This window comes from Lampetra planeri, chromosome 2 (genome assembly GCF_965212315.1).
Source record: "Lampetra planeri chromosome 2, kcLamPlan1.2.h2, whole genome shotgun sequence".
NCBI classification, from domain to species: domain Eukaryota; kingdom Metazoa; phylum Chordata; class Hyperoartia; order Petromyzontiformes; family Petromyzontidae; genus Lampetra; species Lampetra planeri.
Genome location: NC_136108.1, coordinates 8766627 through 8781353, shown reverse-complemented (window position 1 = coordinate 8781353; position 14727 = coordinate 8766627). Strand labels below are relative to the sequence as shown.

The window sequence follows — 14727 nt, the reverse complement described above, 5'->3', positions numbered from 1 at the left end:
ATTTGTGAGTGGAAATTCCACTTTCCACAATTGGGAGAAGCCGAGTCAAGACAACGCACTAACTCGTGCCACATGGCAGCTCGTAGTTGTACGTAGTCGTGCAGGAATTGGGTGAATTCCATAGGGCTTTAGGGGCATGGTTACTCCTGCGAGTGAATTAAGTAATGTGCAACGTTTCAAAAGGAATTTAAGTTATATTTTTTACGGCCATAATAGTCAATGTTACGGTACACTGGAGTGCCCTATTTTAAGTTTTGGACATCGGCGGATTCCTCCAGTTTTCATTTTCAGATGATAATATTTTCCGGTGGCTCTTTTTCGCTGCAGAATACGGCAATGCACTTGCAGCAACACGAATCGAGTATAACCGATACTCGTTGCGTTCGCCGTGATCCTGAGAATCGATCATTTAAATCAATTGCCTTTCTCGTACTGTACATACTGATCATACAGCACGCATACACAGCACCACTAGTCCAGCACTGGCAATGCGGTTAAGTATTGACAGTCATTAATACGAGTTATTATCGTCATCGAGATCATTACTGCGGAATTAACAATGTGCAATATATGACTGGACAGTATTAATTTGTGAATGCAATCTTATAGCGAGAGTAATAGTGGGTAATGGTTGCGTCTATTTATGAAATAAGAAATCTCCCCCCACCGCTTCAAGCAACATGGACCAGGCTAAGAAAGTGACGTCACCAAAACGTGTTCGTCTCCACGTGTTACCAGTTTGAAGGGTTTTTATATTTTTTATTACTTAAGTCCAGAGTTGTTTCTTTTATATTTGGCATTAACTTACATTTACGAACAATTAGGGATTATCAGATGGTTATTAAAAATGAGATTCAGTATTGGACAAAAGGTAGCTCTAATCACTACAGCAGTGTTAATGCACTTTGCAATGAAACAAATGGCATTGTCCATCACACCGATACTTTAAATAACATTCAAAGCTAAATTCTAAATCTCCCCTGCTGAAACAAGCAGTGGAGCGTGGCTCATCTCATTTGGCGGCCGTGAGCCGGTGGTGGAATGTCCACATTCTCATGGCAAGGTCCAGTCTGTCCATATGAAACCCAATGCTAAAGTGGCACAAAGTGGTACTACTTTTTTTTATCGAATCCGGATCCATCACAAAAATGCCTTATGCTCAAATAATTGATTCATAAAGCAGTGGATTGACCATTGCAGGGCTCTGCTTTACCCAACAATGCATTGATGATGGATATCGATTCATCCAGCGGTGGTTTGAGCAGGGCTCTTGCTTTACCCAACAATCGATTGACCCATGAATCAGCTTCTCCCCTCGCGCTCCCGCCACCAGCAGTGGATAGACCATGGCTGGCGACGAAGGGGGGAGGGGATGTTGTTATGGGGCCGTCCATAAATGACGTCACGCGATTTTGGACGATTTTTGACTCCCCCCCCCTCGTCACACGGCGTCACAAAAAGTCAGACCCCCCCCTCAAATATGACGTCACAAAGCTCTGCCCCCCCCCAAAAAAAACATTTCTATTTTAAAAATAAAACATAATTCAGATCGCTTTAAACTATTGTCATTGTAGTGCGTATTTAATGTGGCGCTGCCCTCTGATGTTATTGGAGTGTTGTTATAACAATTAGTGTTGTAACAATTATTTATTTTTTTATTTAAAGCTTTTGTGACTGCAGGGATTCATATTATTGGTTATTTCGGTAAAGTCACGTAGAAGGGAAATAATAAAATAATAATAAAAATGTTGCTTTTTATTTGTATTACTTTATTATTTCCCTTCTACGTGACTTTACCGAAAAAAACAATAAGATAATTCCATATTTATTTAAAGTTGCGCATTTTGAAGTGACGTCACATTTCTCACCACCCCCCCTCGTCACAAAAATCTGACCCCGCACCCCCCCCAGGTGCGTGACGTCATATATGGCCGGCCCCAATGATCTCTCGCTCTGCCGTCGCCGTGGTGAACGTTGCCTAGCGACCACGCGCAAACATCGCTCCCCCATCAACAACAACCACCAACCACCACCAACCACATCGATCTTACACTCGTCGTTGTTGTTGTCGTTGTTGTTGTTTTTTCTACTCCTCGTTGTTGTTGTTGCTGTAACAAAGCCGACGACATCTGCTCGGTGCTTGGTAATTCGTGTATTTATTAGGCTCGCGTTTGAAGTTTAAAGCCGTCGGCGCAGCCATCGATGTCGATGTCACGTGGAGGAGGAATGAAGGGAGCTCTGGTCTCAACAAGTAAGTAAGGAAGGATGTTTATACCACCGGCGTTACAGTCAACATCGTCGTGCTTTAAACAGACGTCTAGAATTATCGCGCTTAAATAAACGCTCATCGTCATCGTCGCCTTTAAACGTTGGTGAACCAGTGGTCGTGGCCGATTTAAAATAATTCGATTGGCGATAATCATGAAAACTAAAAAATTAACCCGTAAAAACAAAGTTTTTCTCTATAAATCCTTTATATGCGTGGCATCGGGGCGGCTAGAGTCCTCTCGTCCTCTGGCTTGAGATGGCTGCCACCTATGGGTCAGATGATTGTCTGGCAGCATTAAACAATTGGTAATTAAATATTTTTTAAAAATTCCCTAAACAGTGTAAAATTTAGGAATATTTTTTTTCACGAAAATGCATTGTCACGCACAACGAGTATGTGTGCAAAATGTCAGCTCGATTGGATCACGGGAAGTGGGTTAAAAAACGACTGAAAGATTTGCATGGTCCTAAGCAAGCAAGCGAACTTAATACAAAGGATTTAAAAATAGTTTCCAACTCGACTCGAATGTTACAAATCGCGTTGGTGCATTGAGTTGCAGGGTTTTGGTAGTACATGTTTGTTTGTCGTTTATTGTGAAAACTCCGTCAGTTCCTATGATGACTGTTTCATTGCTTTATTTTGGTGATTTGGAAAAGTTTACTGGTTTGGCCACGTTTGTTTGTTCCAGTACGGAGTAAGACTGATGGCCTTAATCTAAGTTGTCTTGTGGTTGTTGTTGTTTGACTTGCATCCCACTGGGATTTTTGCACACAGCGTTGGTGTGCGGTGTTTTTTCTGCAATATTTTGCTGTCTTTTCTTGGATTTTCTGTTTGCACTTAGTCACATATTCACTTTAAGATGTTTTCTTGTTCATGTTTTTGTTTTTTGTTTGTTGCGGTTGCACCCGATTCAAGAGCCGAATGGCTCACAGGGCTATACCCAGAGGTGGGACAAAGTCATTGTTATGCAAGTCCAAGTCGAGTCGCAAGTCATCAAATTCATGACTCGAGTCTGACTCGAGTCCAAGTCACGTGACTCGAGTCCACACCTCTGGCTATACCTAATAATTGAACTTGAAGGCGCAGCATTGCGAAATGTTGTCTCGCTCACTGCCACACCAGCTGGCAGAAGGGGGCCTTTACTACGGAGGGCATTTGGCTCAACTATTCCACTCTTGACATGAGACGTCTTGGAAAAGAGGTGGACGTACCCACAATTTACACCAACCTTCATCAACACGACTTGACCCAGCGTGGTGAAGTATGGTCAAACAAGACTGACGAGCGAGAGAGCATGGGGAGAGCTTCATCATGCAGCAGTAGCTTAAAGCAATCGGCTTGCACGCTGTTTCACATCGTATCATCAGAAACTGAGTGTTCGTGGTTGAGATGTGGTTTTAAATTTCGGTGAGATTGCAATACTGTGAGGAGTTATATAGCTTCTAAGTAGACTAAATACGACCACATCTTAAGATGCTCTACATGAACAGAGATACTGTACGGTATTTATTGTATAGAGAAAGGCAAGTCAGTCATAGGCAGAGGAAAAAAAACGTAAATCTCGATAGCACAGATGGTTGTGGGAAGTGAGTTCCAGACTATGGGGGCGGCAGACGAGAATGAGCATAACCGTGTGTGATATAATTCGTGACATTGTCAAGATAATAGGTTTATGATAACACCACTTGGGTTAGTGCTATGATTGTCAACCTGAACTACATCAGGTCATGAACACCATATCTGCTGACTAGATAGGAGCTGTCCACAACGACATCCACCCTGCACCCAGTGGCCCAGTGCGGTTGTATGTTGAACTTTTTTCGCACCGTACGTAGCCAACCGTGCTAATCGGAGGTTGGCATGGGCCCTGGTGCAAGTCCGGCCCGTCAGCCTGGGTTCACACCACCTGCACACTCGATCGCTACACCACTGCGTGTGCCCCTCTAATCCCAACTCTCTGTTACCCTTGTGCCCTTACCCCCCACCCACACCCACCTCCACCTTGCGGTGTGCAGGAGCACCGGACCACGGCTCCCTGTCTCTCCCGCCTCCGGGTCGCAGCCTGCCGACCCTCGGTCACGACCTCAACCAGGTGATCGTGCTGCCCCGGGCGGAGTGGGAGCGCATCGAGGGCAGCCTGAAGAGACGCGAGATCCAGGAGGAGATGGAACGCGCTGCCCGGGAAGAGAGGGCAGCCATGCTCGCTCGCTCGAAAGAGATAACCCAAAAGTGGACCAACACTCTGGAGGTGAGAGACTCTCCGGCAGGGGTTGGGGAACGCTCCGGCTCACGGGCCAAGCGCGGCCCATGACCTCGTTTGATGTGGCCCGCGGCCGCGTGAGGACTTGCCATTTTGAAGCAGCCCCCGCAAATGGTATTTTATCAAGCGACTTCACTGCACTAATCGGACACTAGAGGGGAATATTTCTGATATGGTAACAATGTGTTTCCAAATTTTTATTTAAAGCTTTCGTAACTGCAGGGATTCATATTCTTGGTTCTTTCGGTAAAGTCACGTAGAAGGTAAATAATAAAATAATATAATATTGTTTTATATTATTTTATTATTTCCCTTCTACGTGACTTTACCGAAAGAACCAAGAATATAGTGTGTTTCCAATATTGGCACACTCAATAACTTCTGTCACTGCAAGGGCCTCTTCCAGTGACATAAGTGAGTGAGCTGTGTGTGTGTGTGTGTTCATGTGTGGGTGCCCACCAAAGGTTCGTCGCCCTTGCTTTCTGGGTTTGTAAATTGCGTGGCATGGATCGAAAAGCAAGCCCAGGAGGTTGGCAGAATGTGGGATCGGGTGAACCGTGCCAGCACCCCTCTGGCATGACCTTGTTTCAAAGGGAAGCTAGAAAAAAACGAATGGGAGTACAACACGGTCAATGTTAAACGAAACTTTAAGCGCGAGAGAGAATGAATAACGATATGATCTCCTTTTATCTACCATGCACTCTGTTCTCGTTCTCACCTTCGATGTATGCAAGGAAATTATTTGACGCCCATTGATTCATTGATTGAGAACAGTTTTTTTTACAACCGCTATTTGTGTTTAGTTTGTTGTCCTTCACCCAAACCTCCAATTAGCACGGTTGGCTACGTACAGTGCAAAATAAGATTGGGAATTCATCTTCAGCCGTCTTCAGGTGAAGACGGCTGCTTGCATTGTAGCCGAAACGTCGTGAGAATTATTTCATTTTATTATGTTTTATTTTTATTATTTTATTACTTCCCTTCTACGTGACTTTACCGAAAGAACCAAGAAGATGAATCCATGCAGTCACGAAAGCTTTAAATCGAAATTTAAGATTGGGAATTGATTATTCCATTTTTACTTATAAGCTGTGTTTTATTTATAAAATTAGCACCACAGTAGTGATATGTTATCTTCCTTGCCTGACATGCAGGAGATCGGCGGTTCGATCCCGACCCCGACGCCTGTATATTTGGAATTTTCATGTTCTCCCTGTGGTCACATGGATTTTTTTCTCCAGATCCCCCGGTTTTTCCCTCCACATTTAGAAACATGCATTGAGATTATTTCGATTATTTTGGTGCTATAAATATCCAATGATGGGCCATTTTGTTGAGCAATCGTTTGTGGTCAGGTCGCTTATAAAAAATAAGTTAATCCCTCAGTGGGCTTTGCTTGGTAGGATGGGGATGGTTTAGTTGTAGTTGTACGTGTTTGGGTGATTTCTTTTTCTATCTTGTACTTTGTACTTCTATTATGTTTTTGTATTGTTTGTGCCGCTACTGGACATATATGAAAATGAGCTCTATAGCTCATTGGATTCCTCCAGTATAAATATTTTTATTCTGAACATACATTATATGCAATTGCCCACATCTTTGCACTGAATGTTTTTTACTTGACTTTTAGAGTTAGCGGGTGGGGTGGGGTGCTTTAACCTTCATGGGGCAGCGCTCAGCCCTCTCCAGCCCCCTTGATGGTCCAGGATGGCCGGGCCGGGCCGGGCCAGGCTGGTGTGGGGACACGGGCGCTCTGTTGCCCTGTGCTGTTCTCGCTCGCCGTGGAAATTAGACGTCATCAGAGATGCCAAGTTCAGCCTTGAAGCATTGGTTTCCAATTACAGACACAACTTTTGCGTTCACATTACTGCCCAGGACTCTCGCTTCGTGAATAATAGGAGGCTGTTACTCATTTTAGGAAACAGTTGAAGGTGTAGACTTTAAAGTTACAAAATGCACGTACGCTTGTGTACACGTTAAGGCTGTAACTGGCAATATCTGGACACAACACTGTATGTAAATAACATTACAGTACATCGTTTGTACATAATTTGCAAGTACTAAATATACAACGTACAGTATTGTACATGAAAAAATGTGAATCATGAATGTGTGCATAATGGGAGTTTTCCTGGAGCATTTTGCTGGAATAAGTGCTGTTTGTTTCGATTGAATGTGTAAAATTCATGACATGAATGCATATTTACAATTTTAAATATTCTTATGCAAATCAAGAATTCAAAGGATATTTTATATTTGTGTAAGTGGAGTAATTTCTCCTACATACAATTGGAAACAGTGATAGGAGCACATATTAATTTAGGAGATGTAAGACATCTGCTCCTCCATTTCTGTGACAGGGAAGGGCAAGGCAATGAATTGCCCTCGTGGGCCCCATAACTAATCAACAAGGACCCCCATGACTAGTCAGCCTGCCTAACTTCAAAAACATTTCCACATGCCTCAGTCGTGTTGGTCCTGCGAGGTCGCTAGGAGATGGCAGTTCAGCAGTGGTTTCATGGATCTATGTGGAGCATTTGAGTGTTCCCCACGGGTATATGTGGCGAGTTTTTTCTGGCTTCCGCCCACACGAAGCCAACACTCATTAACAGCCTCGAGACTCAATGGGGAAATCGTGAGCATTGTTATTCTTAAAATAGTTATTTTTTAAGTTCAAAAGGTTTGTGTGTTAAGGTGTGGGTACACCTATCTCTTCGAAGACACGTGGCCAGTATGGAAGAGTAGGCCAAATACCCCCGAGATAGTCTCTGCATAGCTCCGCGTAGTGGAGGCCCTTCCACCAGCAGTAGCACGAGCAAGGAATTCCTGGGCTGCAACTTTACCTTGCCACTCCAGGGCTCTTGTTCAGGTGTCTTGTCCGTGCGGTGGCGCCCACTTGCCGTGGGGATACAGGCTCAGCGGGACCAGAAGCTGGCGGCGTTCACGCTGCGCAAGGAGCAAGAGGAGGAAGCGCGGAAGCGCCTGGACGTGGAGGAAGCGAAGTTCCAGGCGGAGCAGCGGCGCAAGGCGCTGGAGAGGGCGCGCACGCTGCAGTACCACCAGACGGAGCGAGTCCGCGGCCTACATGCACGTTGCTCACGCACGCGCACATGCACGTTGCTCACGCACACACATGCACGCACATGCACGTTCCTCACGCACGCGCACATGCACGTTGCTCACGCACGCACATGCACACGCACATGCACGTTGCTCACGCACGCACATGCACGTTGCTCACGCACGCACATGCACACGCACATGCATGTTGCTCACGCACACACATGCACGTTGCTCACGCACGCACATGCACACGCACATGCACGTTGCTCACGCACGCGCATGCACACGCACATGCACGTTGCTCACGCACGCGCATGCACGCGCACATGCACGCAATAGCCACGCACGTGAAACAGCTGACTTCGAGTTTGGATGCATTTGACTTACTGACAAAGGGTATAAATAGAGCTGACTGCCTGACTGATGTTAATTCTAACTGTGTTCATCTTCTTGGTTCTTTCGATAAAGTCACGTAGAAGGGAAATAATAAAAATAACACATAATCAAATAATTCTCACGACGTTTCGGCCACAACGCAAGCAGCCATCCTCAGGTGAATACCAGGTCTGTTTTATTTTTATTATTTTATTATTTCCCTTCTACGTGACTTTACCGAAAGAACCAAGAAGATGAATCCCTGCAGTCACGAAAGCTTTAAATCGAAATCTAACTGTGTTCCTGATTAGAGCAGCTATAACCACAATGATCATTTCACATCTCGGTTATGAACCTGTGTGGACTATATATATTTGGATATATATGAAGAAATCATTAAACACTGTATTGGAAGAATGCACATTTTAAAATACTTTCAGCTTGAAAATACATGCATATCTTCAAATTCATTGGCCACACTTGCATAGTGCTCGTGTGCCTCCGTGGCCAAACCTGACCTTTATTTTAAAATCATCCGTCTCATGAAGCCTCGAGATCTATGGTCTGACGTCTATGCTGTGCTATTGCAGGCCTTGTATACCTGAGCGGATAAGATAGACGTTATAAGAGCTTATCTAAATGTGTTCCAGCAAAGGTGAGGCTTCAAAAAAAAGCCACCTTATTATTTATTTATTACATCTCGTGTTCTGATTGTGTCACATTGTACCCACCTTTAGTGCTAGATTTAGCCTAAATCCTTTGCAACCCTTATCATAGTTATCAGCAGAGGGAGGCAATGCTCCTGAGTTTCTTGGGGCCACGTGAACCCACATGTGCATATGTTTCAGCTGGAGTCAGTGACCTAGTGGACCTTGGTTTTATGAGTTGCAATGTTCTGACCAGCCTTTGAGTCTCGAGATGCAGTTGTACATTCTAGCTGGTCGTGATGTTCGACTACAATGGGCACCAATCTGTATATAATAAGAAACTTTGTCAGTCATTCCGTCAAATAACTTACCTGAGTGGTTTTCATCGTAAGGGTCCAATGTGCAAAACATTCATCTTCTTGGTTCTTTCGGTAAAGTCACGTAGAAGGGAAATAATAAAATAATAAAAATAATAAAACATAATACAATAATATATTATTTAATTGTGTATTATTTTATTATTTCCCTTCTACGTGACTTTACCGAAAGAACCAAGAAGATGAATCCCTGCAGTCACGAAAGCTTTAAATCGAAGTGCAAAACATTTTTTGTCATGCCAATTTTACGGGTTGAGGTGGTGGCAACACTAATTATTATTTGTATCTTATGACTTTTTAAAAGTTCTAAACTCTTCTAATTTCTGTAAAATGAGAGTTAGGAATAGTTTTATAATCTGGGAAACGTTTAGGGGAGAAATGGAGTATTTGGAGGGGAACTTTGAACTCTAAAGTTTCACGGTCAATTCCCGGTACTCTCAGAAGAAGTGAAACACTCATTAATAGTATTGGCCAAACATCCCCATGTAGGACCCTCCGAAAAATTATTCTTGCAGCTTTTCTCGGTAAATAACTGACGTAAATGCATGAACATATTCATGCAAATTCATTTAGACTCAAAACTAGCCATTCCCCATTTGTGTCCACTAATTTGTAAAGACACATTTGAGCTGTAGTCTAACTTTTATTTTTTTGCTAAACTGGGCACTGGGGTGGAACCGACACACATTATAAATGAGAGAATATCGTGTGAGTGTGAGGAGAATGCGTGCACTTCAACCGCGACGAGATAGCAGCGTCATTGATAGGGAGAGTACACTTTATCAGAACCCTTGTCAGTGATTTTGGGTTGAACAGTTTTGAGGCTCATTTAGGTTGTGACAGATTTAGAAATGTTTGTCAATTTCACCTTCTTAGAGTGAACACACCATCATTAACCTAATCTTACAGGCACTCACCCACTCTCACACAAAGACAAAGATTCCACTATAGCTGTACGGACTGTTGGAACTAATGCTTTTAGCAAGGCCCTATAAGGGCCGGGATGGCACGTAAGTAGAAGATGTGGTCAGCACCATGCCCAGCTGCCTTTTTTCTCCCCAATGCTGTTTACAACCCAAAATTAGGTACTCATTTGAAGCTTATTCGATCTAGCAGATGCCTGGGACAGCTTCAGATATTCACCACTGATGTTGAGCGTGAGCAGGAATGAAATTCAGGTCACCAGCAAATGCGCACGCCTTACCCGGATTCGTACAACGTCGCACACATCCGCGTGACCTCGCACACGCGAACACGGGAGCTGTAACGGCGTGTGCCTGCGCGCGCGCGTGCCCACAGAGCGCCCTGCAGCTCACGGAGACGCTGAAGGAGCGAGAGGCGCAGCTGGAGCTGAAGGGTCGGGTGGAGTCGGCGCGCCGCTCCCGGGAGCGCGACTGGGTGCAGGCGTCGAGCCACGAGCGCGAGGAGGCGCAGCGCGAGGAGGAGCGCTGCGCCGCCGAGAGGGCCGAGGTGGCGGCGCGCATCGCGGAGGCTCAGAAGCAGCAGTGAGGACTTGCACAGACCCCCGGTGTCTCGGCCGAGGGACCGAGCCCACCAATCTCTCATCGACACAGGATGAGAGCCACGTGATGAGCCACTTCGTTGAGCGACCATTTGTGGTGGCCAGGTCGCTTCTGAAAAAGAGCTATACGGCTCAGTGGGCCTTACCTGGAAACATTTTAAGTTTAGTTTCCAGTTGAGTTTAGACAGACTGAGCGCCCCACTCATCTGCCGAGGGACCGAGCTCCTCCCGCCACTCACTCTCGCGCCGATGGCTTGAGCTCTCCCATTCTGTCCACCCCGCAGGGTGGAGGAGCAGCGACGCGAGGTGGAGCGAGCCCTGATGGAGGCGCGAGAGGAGACGCGCGAGATGGAGCGACTCGCTCGCACTCACATGTGGGAGCAGCGCGTCGTGCGCGAGTTACGCGAGCGCGACAAGAAGGACATCATGAAGGCGCACAGGGTACGGAGGCCACGGGGTTGACACGGGGACAAACGGTGAACCGGGGACACAGGGAGACGCATGAAAACTGGGACATAAGAAGACCGTGAGTGGCTGAGAAGCGTGCATATTTGTTAGGTGTTAGATGTATGTGTTAAGTCACCGATACCGTAATGCCTTGCCATCCTTCTGCAGGAACACATGGCAGTTAAAGAAAGCCTGAGAGCGAAGGAGCAAGAGCGCCAGGCGGAGGAGGACAAGCGGATTCGCGTTCACTCTGCGGCCAAGCACAAGATCAACCTGCTGAAGCGACAAAAGGAGGAAGAGATACTGCGGTAACATTGGCCACAGCCACCATCGCCGCCATCACCGAGACAATCACCACTGCCGCCATGCTCGACACTATGTCACTGAAGATATTGCACAATCCTGTCCCACCACCCCGACCCAACCCCCTCCCGTGTGGCAGGGAGCAGCTGGCGCAGCGGGAGCGCGCTACCGAGCTGCTGGCGGCACACATTCAGCAACGCGTGAACGACGAGGACGAGCGGGTGGCACGCGCCGTGGCCGAGCAGGACGCGCATTGCGAGCAGGAGCAGCGTAAGAAGGACGAGAGGGCGCAGGCGGCACGGCTCTCCATCGCCCAGCACCGGCAGCAGACGGTACGAGCACCACCATCATCTTGGCACCGGCACCAACGCGGTAGGTAACCGATAGCACGTGGATTTGGCACCACCACAGTACTGGCACAGTGAGACCGGCACCACCATGATGCCGGCTGCACATGGTACCAATAGCACCGCCAAGGAACTGGCACCGCACGATAGCAATAGCACGTAATACTGGCACCACCACATGGTAATGGCACCGTCATGGTGCCACCACGTGGTACTATTTGACGGCGGTACCTACCGGCACAACCACGATACTGGCACGAAATATTATTTTGTCCTCGTAGTACTGGCATCGTACAGGACCGACGCCACGTGGTACTGGCGCCACATGGGACTGCTGCCGAACTGCACGAGTACCACACGGCGCCATGCGGTATCATCAGCACACAGTGCCGGCACGTGGTATTGGCATCCTCTGCTGCCATTTGGTACAGTCTATCCACCTGCCAACTGGAGACTGTGACACAACTGTGACCCAGAGGTCAGTGTCGGCATAAAAATGTCTCCCCAATCAAATGAGCGTCAGGTGCCGCTTATTCCCATTGGTGGCTCTCAGCCAGCGGTGGAAGTCCCACATTCCCGTGGTGGGGGAAGAGTCACCATAGATTTCAACCCTGTGGAGATGATGGGACTGAATCGACCCTTGCATTGCAGTTGATGATTTGAGCGCTGTATCCACATCACCACATGGTCAGACAGACGGCTCATCCAGAAACCAATTAGATTGGAAAGCAAAGCGTATTTCTACGTTGGTACACACCTTTGATGGAACACCAGGCTCCCAATAGTGAGCTTGTGAGGTCAAATATTAGCCAGGGTCAACTTGGCCCCATCACGAATGACGTACGAGGAGGAAGATAACACACCAATGCGCCTTGATATTCACCCTGCGTCTTCCCTCTCGTTTCTTCAACTTCACTTCTTTTCTTCGCAACCGATTCTTCTTTCCCTCCTTTTTTGCCCTCGCTTCTTTGCCCCTGCCGGCAGATGAAGGAGAAGGCGGCTGAGCAGCGCGCCGAGCGGCAGCGTGCGCTGGAAGAGCTGCGCGCCCGCACGGAGGCCGACCTCCTGTTTGCCGAGAGCCAGCGGCTCAAGGAGCAGCACCTGGCGGAGGAGTCGCGCCAGCTCAAAGACGTGCACGTGGAGCAAATGGTGGGCGCCACACCCACCGACTGGCTCGCTGCCCGCGGACGCACCCACCGCTCGCAGACACACCGCTGCTCACCATTCGCGGACTCACTCCTCGCCCATAAACTCGCTGCCCGCCCGCAGACCCGGCGCCGTGCGGCGGAGGAGGCGGCGCGGCGCGAGAGCCGGTCCCGCGAGCGGCGCGACGCCGAGCTTGCTGCCGAGGAGGAGCGACGCTTCCAGGAGTACGCGCTGCGCGTCATCGACGCGGCGCGCACCGGCGGCCGCAACCCCCTGCCGCTGGTCCGAGCGGCCGCCGCGGGGGGACAGGGCCCCCCGCTGCCCGGGCGCGGCGCCATTCGTGCCGACGCGCAGGAGGTGAAGGAGCTGTACAGCAGCGGAGACGTGGCACAGGACAAGAAGAGGCTGGGCTTCGTGTGGTAGGGGTTGGGGAGGTGGACGATGTCCACAATGTCCACTCTGAGCCCGCTCATTCGGTGTCGGGAGTGAGACGATCGCTCGTTAAGACGCGTCATGGCACTGGGATCGCACGGGTTGGGTTCAGTGGCCGTTAATACAAAATTCATCAAGTGAACGTTCCTTTTCGCGTTATGCTCCTTTTACGAGCCAACGGGAAAATTCACACTTGAGGTGTTTTATGGAATCTGGGTTTGAATTCAGCCGGACCACCCATGATTTCACGAGATTTTTCGCGTGTGCCGAGTTGATGGTCTCAGCCCATTCGCTGATTAATACAGTCAAATCAAATTAGAATCGGCGCCATTTGGTCAAATTCAATTCTCGGGGATAAAAATGTATGAAGGCAAAATGAATATCTGAATATCGAGTGGCAAACCATGATTCACAGAGCATGAAGCGGTCTCACTGAGAGTCCAGAGAAATAGTCAGAGGTCGACGTGTGGTCTTCCAGGTACGTTCGTTGAAGTGATGTGATGCAGCGCTTCGGAGCTCAGAAAAAATACTTGTTCACCTAATGACCACATTACTCCCAACAGCACTAACGGAACATAACTGATGATAGATCAAATAAAAAGTCTAATTGGGATATTATTTGTCTGCGAATGTGATTTTCACCGAGATGTTGTTGCAGGACACTTGCAAACTGTATTTAATGTCAGTTTGCTGGAGAATTCATAGACAAATTGGTTATCTCGGTGGGCTTATTTTAAAATGAAGTGTAGAGGCGAGCCATCACGGCTCACAAAGCATCTCATTGTGTTCACGGTTTAGGCACGCGTCGTCGCACTGTACAGTGTGGGGTGGTGACACACGGCCTGTCTGGCTCTCACAGCAAGATACAAGAGTTAAAAACCCTCAAATGGTTAAAACCCAATCCTGATGGGAGTGCATGAACCAAACAAATCAAATATTTTATCCTTTAATGGTCGTGTGCAAAGTCTGCTTGTCTAATAAACACATCAATAACAATGCAAGTCTTGTGATATCAGATGAACGCATTGTTTTAATATGCATAAATATGGCTTAATTGCTCTTCAAACCAAGTTAAATAATCGCCTTGTGAATGTTCCATACGGAGATGCCACCCACGTGCCAAATACGGTATTGTGGTGTGGTAAAGTATGACCGTGGACAAACTTTTGTAGTTAAGCAACCGGCTGATGTCAGGTTCATCCATGTGTGGATTAAAAGGCTGCATTAAGAAATATATATTTACCCAGTGCTTACTGTGTATATCAAATGGATCTGAACAGCTGATTCCACGTAAAGACTGTTATTCGGTACTTATGTAATGAGAGAGCGCCATCCAGGGGGCACCATGATGTCATCGGCATCCAATCCGAAGGGGGGATATGATCGGGCCAAAGAGGATGGGCGGGGTTGCTGAGAGAAGTTCGGAAACCCTCGAGAAGGTTCCCCGAGGGGGTGTGGCTGGAGGCGGGGCTTAGCTCCGCCGAGTAGGATAAAAGGGGGATCAGGGGCAAGGCTCGAGGTCGGAAGTCTGGGGTTCCG

The 14727-nt window shown here is 47.6% G+C and overlaps 1 protein-coding gene across 1 annotated transcript; it reads left to right on the top strand.

Moving 5' to 3' along the window:
- Nucleotides 1-1946: 1946 nt before the first annotated feature.
- Nucleotides 1947-14437, top strand: CFAP210 (cilia and flagella associated protein 210). The gene is made up of 9 exons (XM_078605817.1): nt 1947-2251; nt 4285-4517; nt 7443-7616; nt 10291-10496; nt 10798-10954; nt 11129-11268; nt 11403-11595; nt 12595-12759; nt 12880-14437. Exons 1-9 carry the CDS (start codon nt 2203-2205, stop codon nt 13177-13179), a joined length of 1617 nt encoding a protein of 538 aa, XP_078461943.1. The 5' UTR covers nt 1947-2202; the 3' UTR covers nt 13180-14437.
- Nucleotides 14438-14727: the final 290 nt, after the last annotated feature.